Here is a 16233-nt window from a genome sequence, read left to right as displayed (position 1 = left end):
TTTCATTCCAAATAAGGCAACCAAAGTGTACAACGGTATTGATGGCGCCAACGAAAGCAGACCATAATCAAGAAGGAACGACTGTCTTCCTTCTATATGGTCTGGCTAGGGGAGACTAGGCGTCCACTCTATCGAGTGCTTGGGTTGGAAAATAGACAATGTGCTCGTCTCATTGGGGGTATTACTAGATAGTCCCACGAGTCCGTGTGTCCCAAGAGTCCGCGCATTGACTCTAGCACATGCAATTCTGCACGGAATCCTTATGTATGTTGGATCTAGGTTTTACCCAACATAATACATAGTGCTATGTTTTTTGTTTGAAGAAAATCGAAGTGGATCTCGTGCGATGGCCAACTCATTGGTGGTAAACACTATTTTTGTGCATAGAAAGCTCACTCTGAAGGTCAGATCATCACATAAAATTCTGGAATGCGGCATAATGATTATACACAATGAGATAATACGAAAACAATTTTCTCCGGGGCCACATGCTTGTTAGGATCATTCGCAATAAAAGAAATATACCTCAGACGTGACAATCTATCCAAAGCGTTACATCGAGCTGTGTAAATCAAAACTCCGCAATGCCGAAATGACTGTGGAGTGTGAAAAGGCATTGCGGCAGACGTGTGACATAGTGTGACCAAGTGCGCGAATTCTAGGGAAAATGCACTTTTCTGCGCGGTAACTCTCCGCTGGACTCAATACGTCGAGTTTCGAAAAAAAAACTAGCAGATGTTATACTTTCGATGTCAGGCTATCGAACTGTCAAAGAATTATTTTTTTATGTTTGTGCGATGTGGAGTAATAGATGTTTTCCCAAAAATGCGCGGACTCTAGTGGACATCTAGTAGCCTTTACATAAATTTGATGTACGCTATTCATCCAACACTCAAGAGTTCGGGAGTGTTTTGGGAGTGTTTCTCTTGTACGGCTAGTTCAACCTATGGAAAGTCCTTACGCACTGACAGGCTATCAAGGAGGATCTAGAGCGTGGTACGGAGCCCGAAGAGATCTGGTGAGGAATCTTACTTTGAGAGATGCGGCGACTGACGGTGGGACTTTGAAGCCTATACTCGAGTGATCTTGCATGCCTCTGGGACCTCTACTGATGCCCTTCCATAGGATCCCTCAGCATGAATCTTCTGAGGCTATTGAAACACCCTCGACGTTGATGTGCTATGACAATGTCCTGCCAGTGTTCTCGAGGGCACCTGATTTCTCGAAAGTCCGGTCCGTCCGTCTGTCCGTCCGTCTGTCCGGTCCGTCTGCCTATTCCGGCCGACCACAAATAGCACCAAACATAGTATTTTTTTTCGTCACTAGTAGTGCGGCGGCTCGTAGTATTAATTGGTTGCTACAATGGTCGAGCTCGTATGTTTAGGCCAAGCACTCTCAAATATTCATGGACTCTCACTCGAGACTATTCTGACCTTTGTTACCTTGGCCTCTGCTGTCAAGGAAGACATGATATTAGCCCAGCCTGCAACATATGATGTATCTACACCTCCGGACTTCATGCCTCCTAGCGTGTCTTTGTTTTTGGGCTCCGCATGCTCCCTGACACAAGACTCAGTGCGAATCTGCTGGTCCACCTTAAAACACGATATCTGGAAAGACAGATTCACGCTGCACCACAACACCCACTCACTGTTCGAACAATTCGGTTATCCTCATGGCCTGAGTCAGTGCCGGTGTGAATTTGACTCAAGTCGTTACTGACGGAGGACTGTATACTAGCCTACAAGACATTCTACCCTCCGTTCAAGATGTGCACAGAAGCAACTTGTGAACGACGAGCAAACGGGTTGCTTTTGAACAAGGTTGAACAAGTCCGAGTTGTGTATGTGAGTCTCGAACATGGGACGATGCCTGCATATGATGTTGCAATGCGATGCGAACGTGCGTGTTATGTCCGTCTCATTGTAGCCGAAGTCAATGTTGAATGGGTGCCAGGCTGCAAAATCACTTATCACCACAATTACAAAGTCAGTCACGGTGATAAGGACCGTATCTACTACGACTACACGGAAGGACTGCCTGATGCCATTCAAGTTGGTACGCACCACTATGTTGATATTGGGGTGGGTCAGCTCTGGAAGACCATGATGCACGTCGCTTGGTGTGTTTACATTGCCGCACTGTCTAAGTCGGGTAACTGACCATATCTCAAGCACGTCGGGAACTAACTGTGCCCGAATCTACAACTCTTCTGTCAGCCGTCAAAACGAGTTTCCTCTTCAGTGGCCTTCGCCTGAGGTCACACTGGACCATGTTTGGGATACCTTCATAATTATCTCTCTTCTCGAGGACTGCCGTCATCGCAAGCGCTCCCTCATCGTCAAACAGACCGGGACTCAATCAGAGCGGTTCAATGATGCCATGGCACATCGCAACCAGCGTATGCGTTCCTTCGGGCAGCCTGATGCTCGCCGTCACAAATGCACAAAGTGTTGCCGTGTATATGAGGCTTCTACTGATGCAGGTCTATCCGTCAATAAATTACACTGTCGACAATCTCATTGACGTATTTTTTGTCTCTACAGCTGCACAGTTTGTTCGCGTTGTTGTTGTTGATGGGGTCACAGTCAGCAGACCATGCTGCTCGGTTCCTTACTGCTTTGAGTCTCTGCGGTCAGTAAATGACCGCTTTTGTCATTTGCATATGGCCGAGCATGGGAACCAGTGCGCAATCATCAGCTGCACCAACAGTATTACCCCAGGCAGCAAGACATGTCAAGACCCAGACCACAAGGCTGTTGAGGCGCTGCATGCCTTGCGTGGTCAATCACATTTCCAGCTTCGCGAACGACTTGAGCGGTCTCGTGCCATCGTGGATAATCCCGCTCGTGTGATTCCTAAGAGCGCCGTACCTGACGGCGATATGTCAGACGAAGGCCTGCAAGAATTTGAGGTGGATCCGAAGAAGAAAAAGAAACTTCGAGCGCAGTTTGGACGCAACCGCACACACTGCGAGGTGTTGATTGTTGCTCCGTGCGGAATTATACATGACCGACGAACATTTTACCGTGCTGAAGGTGTCGGCAGTGTTGCGGTATGTTCTCTTCTACGTCGTCGCACTGCAGCTAATCGAACTGTGTGTAGGCGTTCATCAAAGAAGCCTTTCCAGATCCACTGACAAGACCATCGCATATTTTTTATGATAACAACTGCCATCTCGCTCAGCACGTAAAAGATGACCCATTCTTCAACGACATTGGCCTATCCGTCGACGTCTTTCATTTCAATTGCAAGCACTCCGAGAATGACCTCTTTTGTCAAGAAAATTGCAACCCCATGGCCTTCCCGGAGCTTACGGTTGATAGTGATGGGAAGTGGTACTTCAACTCGTCCGTGTGTGAGCAGACAAACTCATGGTTTGGGAAGTTCAACTCAATCACTCGAGGGATGAAGCCCGTTAAGTTTGACTTCTACTTAGATGAGGTCATCCTGTGCAGGAACCGCCTTACATTAGAGAAGTTGAAGAGGGAGCACCGGAGGCCGTCGCAGTGGGAGTCCATTGAATCATCAGAACATCTACATATTGTAAGGACAGAGTGATTTAATTCAATCACTGGCGTCTGCGTCATCCTGCGCCTGTGAAATGGAATGGCTCGCAGGATATTGTTAGGGATACACATAACGTCTGAAAATCTATGCGCGAAAAGTACAGCACCTTGAACTCGCGCCTCACTTTTGGGACGTTCTTCTGGAGAGCAACAGCGAGTTGCCAGTCCTTATATGCCCTTTGGACATGGGCCTCTGGGCCTCTATGACACGTAAGTTGTCTCGCAGAATCTCCAAACCAGTGTGCGAAGCTTGCGTTGCCCTGCGAGACGCAGACATGTAAGGGGAAGTGAGGTCCTGGTCCTCCGTATTGGTAGAAGAATTGCGGAGGTCGGAGTATTGCTTGAGGAAGTTGTCGCGGAGGTGATGGCCCTAAGTACTTGGCTCGCTGAGTAGCTTTGTGGGAGATCAACGTTCAACTCCAATGGTGTATCATATTAGGCATAAAGGCTCGTTACAAATCAATAACTGGTATGATACAAAACGAATCAATGAAGATACTGGCGTCTAGACTGTACTAAGCTCCCATGCGCGATACTTAGCCAAGAATACAGGCCATAGCGCAGGCTTTGCACCACTCCGCGTGTATTTGTCACGAAGTGTCTGAGGTGCACGGAACCACCTTGCACGGTTGTCGTGGAAGGTGGATTTCTTGAAGGGTATGTGGAAATGCGCTTCGAACGCGACTTTGACCGTGGATTTCTTTGACCGTTTGGCAAGTTCACAGACCCCAAACCCTTCGACAACTTCAACAACGGAGAAATCAGTGGGCCAAGCCTTGATCTCATCAACATTGATAGCATCTGAAGGTGTGTCACCGTGCTCCTCCCATGAAAGCGACTCGACAGAGACTTGGCGTGTGCGTTGGCGATGACGACGATGACGACGTAGTACAGGAGTGTCTCCGAGTGACTCAGAGACTTGGCGCTGGCGTGAGGGTCCCGCATGTTGAATTTGGTGCTGGCGTCGAGGTGGGAGTTCTGGAGAGGATGTAGGTGAGTGTGTGCCTGCACGCAAGCGTTGACGAAAGGTCAACGGAGCTGGAGAATGTTCGAAAGGTTGCTGTAGGGGAGAAGGTCGCAGTGGGGAAGAGCCTGGTACAACCGTCGGAGAAGAGAAGATGTGCTGGATACGTTTCCGTGGAGGTGACGGTGAGATCAGAGGTGTGGATGAACGTCGATGAGCTGGACGCTTGCGGTGAGTCGTGATGATGACAGGTTGGTCGCTTGCAGGTTCTTCATCAAGGGCATCAGTGCTGGCGCTATGTTGACGGCTGTGGATGCCGCCAGTGCGTGGCCTCCGGATGGGTGAGGGTGAGTTAGTACCATAGAGCATTTGATCGACCTCAAGTTCACTTGATGACGGAACTAGTGAGGTACGATGTGGTGGAAGCTGCAACCAGGAAGGGAGAGTTGGAGGGGATGGTTCGAGTCCAGCTGGTTGTTGGCTCTCTCGGTTGGCAGCACGAACATGCGCACGGTCAGCGGCAAGGTGAGTGCGCATGTTCGGCTGAGTACTACTCGCATCGCGTGGCGACAAAGTCAGAAGGAGCTCGTCTAGCTCATGGCAGTCTGTGACGTGGGCATGCTTCAAGAACAACACGTCACCCTCACGTACAACAACCATATGGTCCTGGCGGATGCCCTGCCAACGGCGTGTTGATGTGTTGAGGAGCTGGAGTAAAGATGGCCTCACGGCGAGCTCATCTACTTCACTGTGATGGACAGCGGGCAGCCCGAGTTCTGCAAGGACCTCGTACGAGCAGTAGAAATGCGGGAAATGGAAGCCGCCTTGAAAAACAAAGCATGTGGCAGGGGAACCATCCTACAATGATCTTGGTGAGAAAAATAAGATAATGATATAAAGAAAACATACCTCTAAGAAGCCGTAAACGGTGACACTATACTTCGCACGTCGTGCACTCTCTATCCGCGCAGCGTCACGACGGCGGTCTTCCTCCTCTAGCGACTGCTCACGGGCGATTTGTTGAGTGAACTGGGGTGGCATCTGTCGTGCAAATCGTGGTTTGAGGGTACGCGATCCAGATGTGCCGGCGTCCTGGACAGGAGGAGGATCTGAAGATATCAGTTGATCAATCTCGTCATCTTCAGACACCGCACGGCCCTTGCCCTTGTCAGCAGAGGTTGCGGCGGGAGCTGATGGTGGGGGTGCAGGCGCAAGATCGTGTAGGTCGAGCAGTTCGTCGTTGTGTGGTTCGTCATCCAACACGAGGTTTTCTGTTGATGGGCCATGCATATCAATGTGATCTGCGACCCCTTGACAGCCACCTAAGGCACGACAGTGCTTGCGGCAAACACGCCGCGAGCAAGCCGCATTGACTCTGTGGGAATTGCAGCCAATGACGAAGCACTTCACTTTGGGCCTCAATTTTCGAGGCGGCGATTTGCGACGCCGAGAATCTGTGGCTTTGGGAGATGATGATGGGCTGCCCTTTCGACGGTAAGCAAAGCGGAAAAACTGGCAGCGCTTCATGGTTTTGCTGCGCGTGTTCTTGCCACCATCAGGTTTTGTACACTGGATGATGATCGGTTAGGGAACAGAACACCGAGGGTGAAAGAAATAAACTTGCCTTGACCATCCACCGTCCTTGGTTTCCATTTTCATAGCTACGACATATAAACCACTTGAGCTCGTCACCACATGTATCACATACTACCACCCAATCCGGCAGAGGACCATCACCCGAGTCACTTGAAGTTGACATGACTAGAAAGACATGGTGGACCGGGGGTGGGTAATGATTAGTTACGACAAAAATCTGTATAGGTTACTGGGCGTGCATCGAAGATGAAAAGACAAATGACATACTTGGAAAACTATACAGGCAAACATACTGTTGTGGGTCGTGAAGACCAGGTAATAATGTTGATGAAGAGTGGGGCGGAAAGGCCGGCGGGCACCTCGCTGGTGAGGATGATGGTGGTTGGAGTAAGAAGGCAGCGTCTACCCTTATCTCAGTATCTAATCGTGTTATTTGGTTGTGTTGTGTCAAATTGCGAACTCAGCTGGACGGACGGACGGACGGACCCCCCTGGCGGACAGGCGGACGGACAGGCGGACCTGGCGGACTTTCGAGAATTCCGGTTTCTTGGTGTTCTCAGTCAGTGCATGCTCTCGTCTTTTGGTCAGCTTTCCCGATCTTGCAGACCCCACCCAGGACGTTCACCCTTCAACCTTCAAGCCCATGCTGTTCTGAGCCCTCGTTGCCTATTGTTCAGAGAGCCTCGGTTGTCAATTGGTCTAACTTGAGGAAATATTTAGATCCATCAGGGAAAATTTCCCTTGAAAACCTCTATTGGTCTCCTTGCGTCGCAACCCACTTGGCTTCGGGGCATATCATATGCCGATAGCATATTCGTTATTGACCTAATAATTCATGTCACTGATAAGAGAACTCGTGAGTCCCGACTCTCCCCCCTGAAGGTGACTCGGACATGTCGGAAAGAAGTTCACTATGTAAGCGAGTCAGCAGATGAGTAAGCTTGAATTGCTAAAATGAGGCACGACGATCTTTTAACAGGCATTATTGAGACGTGCCGCGAGGCCTTGCAAGGCCTTTGAACCTTGAAGGCGCTAGATTCTAACCAGACTTGTCATCCGGCGGCCCGGGGATTATAATGGCTCTTCGATTTTTTCGACATTGATATTCAGGTCACTGACCTGATTCCCCACCGCTCCTTACTTCAGATCTGAGTACAATCAAGTTAAGTAGCGTAGGCGTGCAGTAAGGTCTTCCATCACCGAATGATGATTCGACCCGCGTCTCAGCGACACCGAGACGCGCACGGGGATTACAAAATGCGACTTGGAAGGCCAAATACCGAATCCCATCTTCAACGGGTACCTCGCCGGGGCTGCAGCTGATACCGAGGCCGGGTGTTCGCATTGTGACTCTAGCACACGCATATACATGCATATACACGCGGAGTCCCACGCGCAAGGTCGCGTGTGCATAGTGTATTTGCCATCCAATTTCGTTTGATAAAAAAGGAGTAGTTCTTGTACCGTCTATAGTGCTCGGAACTTCAACTTGAATCCACATGTAATACTGACCTGGGCGGAGATATGGACAGACCTATGGAATACATAAGATAGTCGTTCCTTGCCGTCATCTTCCATACAAGCTTCCATGGGTCTAGAACTAAAAACCCACGACGGAACAATGTTCGAACCGCGATGTTGCCCCTGTCGAGGCTTCCCCTCGGACTCGAATGAAAATGTGATTGCGACCCTGTCCGATGCTGACACAAAATACATGGGCGGGGTGATGTGGACAGAACCAGGCCTTGTCAAATCTCGCTTGTTGAAATCCCAATTTTGAACAAGGGTAAAATTTAACGAAGAAGGCACCAGTGGAATCGGGCTTAGAATGGGTCCGATGTCAAGGGAGTCGTGCCCCAAGACTCAGACTTGAAGGATGGTGCTGACTTCGGCATCTGGAACCTAATGGAGCGTTCAGACAGGTATAAAGGTCACAACATATCCTACCATTACTTTCCATCAACAACCCTCTCTCATTGTCAAGTACTACCAGCACAAGATGAATGTCCAAAACCTTTACCGTAATTTCAGCTTTCTCCAGATGAATGCTGCCGACCACGTCGTGGGCAATAACATTGGCGGAGGTTCGACGGTACGCGTGCATCATGATAGCGACGCGCTTCCTATGCTCATTGATGTTCATAGGTCCAGATCATTTATGTGGACGCAGTCAAGGGCACAGCGAACCTCTGGGTTGAGGCGGCGAAGAAGTATATTACGATCGATGGAGTGATTGTTCTATCTGGTGTTGACAGATGCGAGATTGCTAACAGCGCGAAATCATAGGCAAACCAGGTCGTAGGCGGCGCAAATGAGCAGCTGCTCCAGTTGGACCTGCAGGGAAACGGAAGCTATGTGTGAGTATAATCTTCGGTTCCAGTAGTAATAATTCATTCATCCCCTTTATGCGCAGAATTCGTAAGGCGGGCGACCCTATCAACAGGCTGCTCCTCGATAATCTCTCAGGCCCGGTTTGTTTTTCATCGGTGACAATTTTTGGCCATATGACTGATGTTGCTCCAGGTCACCTATGGTCCGGCTCCTCTCGCGGGCGCTGCGGACTTCAACAAGCAGTACTGGATGCTCGTTGCGGCGAAGTAGTGAGATGTTTCAGAATGCGAGGAGACCTAGCTGCTGTCGATTTAAGTCGTCCGACGCAGAATTTTTGTCAAATTAGCTTTTAGTCGTGATGTCTGGAAGATACGTTTGTGACCCCCTTCGCTAGGCTACAGCTGTCCTAGTACCGCGCGATTAAGCTTTCTCTTTGCGCGCAGAAACAGGCTATCGGGTGCATTGTGAGCTCATGCTGCACTAGTATATCGGTCGACTAAGCAATAGCAATATGACATACATGTGATCATGAATATCCGATCGGAATCAGTAACGCCGTCGACTGCGAGATCGTGAGTGTCGCTAGAGAGGTAATATATGGCGCGGAAAACTGTTGGGATCGAACGCTCTGGCAAACATAGAGGAAGGTCAAAGAGCCACTTCGATTTACAGCATTCGGGGTCCCCTGCCTGAGTCTTTGAAATGTGATGTGAAAAGTGACGTTGCGGAATTAAAATTTACAGGCATACGGTCATGGGCATCTGGTGTGAATCCCAGACTGCAGTTTCCAATACCGGAGTCGATAGTGATGCGAGGGCTGAGCGCTGACCACCCATATGAACAGGGAAGCTGCCTGTCGGGCCTCCAGCCATTATAGGCGAGGACGGATTCTGCTCTTCTTCGCCTGATTGTGATACGAGAAGGAAGCCATTTGGAAAAGTGTTCGAGATGAGGTAGAATATGCAATTCTTCACCACACTCCTCTGCGAGTTTGAGTGCAATGCTGTCTAGGAGAACCTCATGGCTCAGGTCAGTGGTTACTAAGAAGAACCTATTCAACTGAGTGAGCCTGCACAACGGCGTGGGAACTCTTGGCTGTGTCCTAACGGTTCACTTGGAATTTCGAAAGCAGTTTGGATTGAACAACTTGTCCTACCAAACAGCTGGCCTATGCTAAGCTTCTCCTTTAACCGAATCTCTTGCCAATATGGGAACTGGGAGCCGGTGGATTGTCGAGTCTCGTGCGGATACCACTACTGAAAATGTAAATATTCCAGGCGTGATTCCAATCCTAACATCACGAAGGAGAAGGAGTGCTCCCGATGTGCCACGTACGACCAGTTCGCCGTCGGATCTAAACTCTGCGCAAGCTATTTCTGCACCCTTTCGCCGCTTTGACGACCTCGTACTCTCAGCTCGACTTCCGTGTTGTCAGACAGTTCGACTTTCATGGAAATGATGACTATCACCCGTGCTCTGATCAACATAATGTCGTCGATGGGCACTTCATAGTTAGTCGGGGTGGCAGGTTCAGCCTGGCGCAAACTTCTCTGCCATCGAAGTCCGTCTGCAGCTCCAGACAACGACTCAGGTGTTCTGTGGCCTCGGGCTACCCAGACAACCTCATTGTTTAGCTGAGAATATGTCTTGCATGCATCATGACTAAAAGCTAATTTTACAAACATTTTTAGGCGGACGGGTCAAAGCAACAGCCAGCAGAGCTTCTTGTATTCCGACACTGCTTATTACGGCGGCGCGACCAGCATCCAGAATTGCTTATTGTAGTCCTCAGCGCCCGGGCGAGGAGATGGGTCATTTGTGACCTGAAACGACGTCGGTCATCAAGTCAACATCGGTCACCCATGAAAAACGAACCGGGCCTGCAAGATCGTTGAGGACCAGCCTATTGATGTTATCGCCTGCCATATGTATTCTGCGGACAAAGTTGACGACTGAATTCTTATCAATACTGGAATCGAAGACCATACTCACACATAGCTTCCGTTGTCCTGCACATCCAACTGGAGCATCTGGGAATTGGCGGAGCCTAATACCTGATTTGTCTATCATTCACGTTATCAGCAATCTCACATCTGTCAAATACCAGATAGACCACTCGCAGCATTGATCGTAATAAACATGCGCTTCGCCGCAACCCAGAGATTCGCTCGACCTGCCTGCTGGTCCAACCATTGGACCTGGACCTATGGACATTGGTATGACTCGTGAGCATGGGAAGCACGTTGCTGCAATGATGCACGCGTACGACATCACCTTGGCTGATGTTATTGCCCAAGACGTGGTTGGCAGGGCTCAGCTGGATAAAGCTGAAGTTACGGTGAAGATTCTGGATTCGACCTTGCATGGTGTGCTGGTAGGTGGTATTGAGTGAGAGAAGGTTAATGGTAGGACACGCTGCAACCTTTATACTTGTCTGAGTCTTCAATAGGTTCCGGACGCCGATGTCAGCACCATCACCCTTTGTCTGAGTATTGGTCTAGGGTCAACTGGTTACGACTCACTTTACTTCGAAGGGCATATCCGGATTCCGTAGGGGCCTTCCTCAGGCTTCATTCTTCGTGGAGGTTCGATTGAGGATGTAGCTCCGGAAAACTTGGTATCCGTGTGAACTTCTACTAGTATCAGCGCTCATCTCAACGTAATCGCCTCCTAGGCACTGATCCGTTCGGCGAGATCAAATAACCGAAGGTTAAGTGTGGTCACTGTCAACATTTGCCTAGGCCTTCGATAGCGAAATGTTATTGACGATCGCGGCGTAAAAGCACGGACTCCCAACTCCGATATACCCTTCCTAGGACTTCCAGGGGTGTTTATTCCAAAATGAACGCTCATTCACAAATTCCGTATCAAATCGGGACCAATTGATTGTCGAGTTGGACAGAAGATCTTCGTGATTTCTGACCCCTCCGAATGTCTAGTAGTATAAATACTTGAACATTCCAAGTACGCAATACGATGGCTTGGATTCAGAATCAACAGACCTACAGGCTCATAAACAGTCAGGGATGCACTGCTGTTGACCTCTCGAATGATGATAACTACACCAGTATGCATCATCAACTGCTCCAGGCCAAGTCAGCACTAACATTTCCCCAACCTAGTAACCGGATGGTCTCCCAACGATGGTTCCAACCAAGCGGTAATACACTTATTTAACCCGTCGCGGATGGTTTTTGCTGACTGGCTGCGCGGTTCACAGTGGATTTTTGAGAATTACGGTGACGAGAGCGGCTGGCACATCAAGTCTGCTCGCTCTGGAACATATCTTGGAGTTGAATGTGACCCCCATGATGGCACCGAGGTCTTCGCTATTTCAACCACTTCAACCAAGTGGGATATCAAAGATTCTGATCTCCAAGGTATCAAAGGCATTAGGTGTGCACACCTTTCATATGGTTCATCACCTGTTGTGGATTGATTCTCGTCGATTGCTTTTTTTGCCGTTTGCAGGATATCAGTCCATGGTATGGATCTCAGCTTAGAGCTGTCTAACGATGAAAATGCAGCGGACGGCACGAAAGTCCAGCTTGCGACCAGCTGGAACGCCGCCCATCAGATCTGGGCGGTTACCAAATGGGTTTGTATTGAGAACCAGCACATTTATGGCCTCAAAAACTGTAAGGCGGGTACTGCCATCGACCTCTCGGCTACCGATGACTGCTCCAGTAAGGGTCATCTTTGCTCCAAGGACATCCCAGACCAATGCTAACATTGCGTCAACCTAGTCACGGGATGGTCTCCCCACAAAGGGTCTAACCAGTCGGTAATGCGCTTGACATCCCGTCGTGGACGGGTTGTGCTGACCGACTGTGTGGTTCGCAGTGGATCTTCGAGAGCGGTGGAGACCACAACACCTGGTTCATCAAGTCTCCTCGCTCTGGAAAATATCTTGGGATTGAAGGCGAGATCTGCAGCGCCAATAATGGCACCAAGGTCGTCGCTGTTTCATCCCCTTTCAAGTGGGATGTTGAAGATACTGACGTTCCAGGTGCCCTAGGCATTAGGTGTGCATGCCTTTCATATGGTGTATATCTGGTCGTCGACTAGTTCTGCCCGGTTGTCTTCTACCACCCGACAGAATATTGGCCCATGGTACGAAATTCAGTATAGAGCTGTCTGATCCAGCAGACGGTACGCAAGTTCTGCTTTGTACCGGCTGGAAAAGCGCCCATCAGATTTGGGCACTTACCGAGCGTCGCTGATCAACAAACTACTAGGCTTCGGGCATGAGCTTGTCGAGTCATAACACCACACAATGCCCTAGGTGTAATACCATCTGTTCTCTCGTTTCTCAGCTATAGTTCCTCACAGTACCCACACTTACGCAGTTGGTTTTGAATCACACTCTATTCCTATCAGAATATCATGCGTGAATGTCTCTACTACTCCAAATAGACTCGTGTTCTCCAACTGAGCTCCAATGGAAGGTTTTACGTCGCGCACAGGAATCATTTATCGTCGAACTTGCGCGCAAATTCTGCCTCGACGCTATCGCCCTTCAAACACGCCGACATTGTCGAAGCTATCGATGCAGCAGTGCATGATATTACCTCTCTCTATTACCCGGTTGGAAAGCGGCCAGATGCCCGTAAGAGTCAATACATGCGCGTGATACTGAGAACGTCTGCGTCCGTCATCATCATCAGCATCGACACACAAAAACCGCTCAAAAACATGAACCGCAACGAGATAGTAATCAAAGTAATCCCCAGTGCGCATACATCTGGCCTTCGACGTCAGATCTCACAGCCCATGTGCAGTCTGTCGCGTTTCAAATCATATTGAAATTGAGAAGTGACAAATGGTCGTGACACACCGTTTTGAATCGCGAGTTTGGGATGATGTAGAGAGGACGAGCCACCGCTAGCTATTGACAAGGATATCAACACCATTCGATCTCGCAACACCCCTCAAACAAAACAAAAAACGTTCAACATCACGAAGAAAGAAAGAACATGCGACACCAAGAAAGAAACACAACTCACCCTCTACTTCTCCCCCTGTTCAACACATCCCTCTACTCCTTAACCGTATTCCATCTTCCGCTCTTCCAGCACTTTGAACGACGTACTGAGCTCAGATACCGATTGTGAACATATGACTTTTGAGATAGAAGGGACCCTAGGAGGTAGTATAGACGTTGTGAGATGATGAATACTCCTGGGCGGTCGTCTGCATCATCTGTAGGCTCTCGGTAAATAGCACGACAGCTGTTTTCTCAGCCCCGTAAGATCATGTTATGATGAGGTGCATGTCTAGTCGGAGGGTGAGTGTGAGTGCGTGGACGAGGGTGGTTATGGCCGCAAAGGGATTTCGTATTTAGGTTTGGGTCTGGAGAGGTGAGGGTGGTTGGTTCTGATCCTGAATTTGGGATGCGTTCGGCGTTCCCTTTGCCCGAGGGGTTGGTAGTGAGGGAATGAGAAGGTTTAGGTGATAGAGAGTCGAGTTGTGGTTGGGCAGAGGCGAACGAATACCATGGAACACATATGTCCACATCCTTCAGCGCGAATGTATCACCATCCCCTGGGAGCGTAGGGGGAAGTGGGAGGAGGTTGTGTAGAGTTGAAAGGAGGTATAGAGCTTTCCGAGGTAGGTGGGTTCACCGATGTAGGCTGTGCTGGTTCGTCAGTTTTGTTTTGCTCGCTGGTGTATACGAAACCGAACGAGGATTGAATCACACAACAGAATGATGACAAGGGATATCAAATCCACAACGAAATGAGAGCCAAACCCCAGAACACGCAACCACTCACTTTCCTTCCTAGTACAACCTCAATTTTACCGATGAGCCTCAGAATTCTGCTAGCCCGCGCTCCCGTTAGCGAATAGTCTGTTGTGTATATGTCCCATGGCAATGAAAATATGCAGTTTTGAGTGTAATGGACGCGGCTACAATACTGGAAACCAGTAGTGCTTGCCATATATAGGCTCCGTGCCCTTTTCCTGATTCAGTGGCAGTCGGCGGCCTTCTTCCGCACCCTGCTCGTTCCTTGGCGTTTCCCTGGTGCCGCTTTGTCAAGTGCTTGGGTTGGAAAATATATATGATGAGTTCGTCTCATATTGGTGCTATCCTCAGGCTACACTCAACTATAAGTTTTCATAGAGATGGCATAAACTACTATTAGTAGTAGTATTCAAAGACTCAAGAGTTTGTCAGTGTTTCTCGTGTGCGGCTAGTTCGTTGAACCTATGGAAAGGGCTTCGACATGATATCGAGGAGGGGAATGTACAGCGTGCTACGGAGGCCAACGAGAGTGGCGAGAAATTAAACTTCAACAGATGCGGCGACATACCATACTCGACTCTCGAGCAACACCATCTTGCATACCTCTGACCTCTACTGATGCCCATTGCCCTATCATAGTAGGCTTTTTCAACATGATTCTTCTGAGGATATGGACTGAGTAAAAATACCCCGACATTGATGTGCTATGGCAATGTCCTGCAGTGTTTTCAATCAGATCAGTGCGTGTTCTCGTCTTTTGACAAGCTCACCAGGTCTCGTAGCTTGATGCAGAGTCCAGACCCCACTCTTAGGACGTTCATTTTTCAAGCTTCCAGGGCATCTCGTTCCTATCCCTTATCGCCGCTTGTGCAAACAACCATACCCGGGTCCTCGCTTGCCATCTGTTCAACGTCAGGAATATCTATATCCATCGGGGAAAACCTCCCCCGAAAACCTCCCCCGGGAATTACGGCACATGTCAATGTTTTATCAAATGGAGTTTTAGGCAGGTATAAAGGTCGCGGCATGTCCCACCGTATGCAGTTCTATCAACAACCCTCTCTCACTCAGTACCAGCTACCAGTGCACCATGCAAGTCCGAATCCAGAATTTTCACCGTAGCTTCAGCTTTATGCAGGTGAACCCTGCCAACCTGGTCGTGGGCAATACCACGGGCTCAGGTGATGTCGTACGCGTGCATCATTGCAGCAACGTGCTTCCTATGCTCACGAGTCACACCAATGACCATAGGTCCACATCCAATGGGTGGACGTGGGGGCGGGTCGAGCGCGTCTCTGGGTTCCGACAAAGCAAACGTTTATTACAATCAATGCTGCGAGTGGTTTTTCTGGTGTTGACAAATACGAGATTGCTAATGGCGTGAAACGGTAGGCAAATCAAGTCGTAGGCGCCCCTGATGCCTATGAACTCCAATTAGACCTGCAGGGCAACGGAAGCTATGTGTGAGTATGGTCTTCGGTTCCAGTAATATCGAGAATCATTCGTCCCTTTTACATCCGCAGAATCCGTCTGGTGAACAACAATATTTATAGGCTGGTCCTCAGCGATCTTTCAGGCCCGGTTTGTTGTCCATGAGTGACCGATTTTGACTATCAGACTGAAGTCGTTTCAGGTCACGAATGAGCCCGCTCCTCTTGCGGGCTCTGCGGACTACAACAAGCAGTTCTGGATGTTCGTTCCGCTGGATTAGTTGCTTTGACTCAATTGGTTGTTTCAGAATGCAAGGAGATTTCGTCCGCTGCAGAATGTCGGTAGAGATTAGCTATATTTCCGTTGTGATGTATGGAATACATTCGACCACACAACAACCGGGTCATTAACAGTCTGAAGCTGTGGCGTACGAATATTCAGATGCTTCATGTCTGTTCAGCCGAGTGCGTCATATTACGCCCTGAGGACCCCCTCACCCCCGGAGTACATGTGCGCCCTGCAGTGACACACAGCTCAGCATACCACGACGCACGGCACTAGCAAGGACACATTATCAAGCGAGCCTTGCCGGAGCT

At 49.3% G+C, this 16233-nt stretch overlaps 5 protein-coding genes across 5 annotated transcripts; 4 read left to right on the top strand and 1 right to left on the bottom strand.

Annotated features, from left to right (window-relative positions):
- Nucleotides 1–1362: 1362 nt before the first annotated feature.
- On the top strand, nucleotides 1363–2526 carry DEU56DRAFT_727492 (uncharacterized protein; the record flags this gene model as incomplete). The annotated part of the gene is made up of 4 exons (XM_041347987.1): nucleotides 1363–1684; nucleotides 1741–1902; nucleotides 1957–2122; nucleotides 2175–2526. The coding sequence occupies 4 exons, from the start codon at nucleotides 1363–1365 to the stop codon at nucleotides 2524–2526; spliced, it is 1002 nt and encodes a 333-aa protein (XP_041213333.1).
- A 2505-nt stretch (nucleotides 2527–5031) lies between these two features.
- On the bottom strand, nucleotides 5032–5761 carry DEU56DRAFT_849582 (uncharacterized protein; the record flags this gene model as incomplete). Its single annotated transcript, XM_041355167.1, has 2 exons — nucleotides 5443–5761; nucleotides 5032–5391 (listed from the first exon to the last, which is right to left on the bottom strand). Coding segments are annotated over exons 1-2 (492 nt in total), but the record flags the coding sequence as incomplete, so codon positions are not given.
- A 2187-nt stretch (nucleotides 5762–7948) lies between these two features.
- Nucleotides 7949–8745, top strand: DEU56DRAFT_775484 (uncharacterized protein). Its single transcript, XM_041351655.1, has 6 exons — nucleotides 7949–8029; nucleotides 8081–8221; nucleotides 8275–8358; nucleotides 8416–8486; nucleotides 8543–8600; nucleotides 8653–8745. Exons 1-6 carry the CDS (start codon nucleotides 8006–8008, stop codon nucleotides 8728–8730), a joined length of 456 nt encoding a protein of 151 aa, XP_041213331.1. The 5' UTR covers nucleotides 7949–8005; the 3' UTR covers nucleotides 8731–8745.
- Nucleotides 8746–11360: 2615 nt separating this feature from the next.
- DEU56DRAFT_511669 (uncharacterized protein) lies at nucleotides 11361–12811 on the top strand. The gene is made up of 6 exons (XM_041346580.1): nucleotides 11361–11527; nucleotides 11583–11620; nucleotides 11681–11856; nucleotides 11932–12146; nucleotides 12207–12244; nucleotides 12304–12811. The coding sequence occupies exons 1-6, from the start codon at nucleotides 11437–11439 to the stop codon at nucleotides 12526–12528; spliced, it is 783 nt and encodes a 260-aa protein (XP_041213330.1). The 5' UTR covers nucleotides 11361–11436; the 3' UTR covers nucleotides 12529–12811.
- A 1607-nt stretch (nucleotides 12812–14418) lies between these two features.
- On the top strand, nucleotides 14419–16063 carry DEU56DRAFT_775462 (uncharacterized protein). The gene is made up of 9 exons (XM_041351654.1): nucleotides 14419–14529; nucleotides 14585–14629; nucleotides 14679–14946; nucleotides 15006–15216; nucleotides 15278–15395; nucleotides 15458–15541; nucleotides 15599–15669; nucleotides 15730–15787; nucleotides 15840–16063. The coding sequence occupies exons 3-9, from the start codon at nucleotides 14913–14915 to the stop codon at nucleotides 15915–15917; spliced, it is 654 nt and encodes a 217-aa protein (XP_041213329.1). The 5' UTR covers nucleotides 14419–14529; nucleotides 14585–14629; nucleotides 14679–14912; the 3' UTR covers nucleotides 15918–16063.
- The last annotated feature ends 170 nt before the right edge of the window (nucleotides 16064–16233 follow it).

Source organism: Suillus clintonianus (genome assembly GCF_016758775.1).
Source record: "Suillus clintonianus strain FC179 chromosome Unknown DEU56scaffold_7, whole genome shotgun sequence".
NCBI classification, from domain to species: Eukaryota; Fungi; Basidiomycota; class Agaricomycetes; order Boletales; family Suillaceae; genus Suillus; species Suillus clintonianus.
This window is presented reverse-complemented; position numbering and strand designations above follow the sequence as displayed.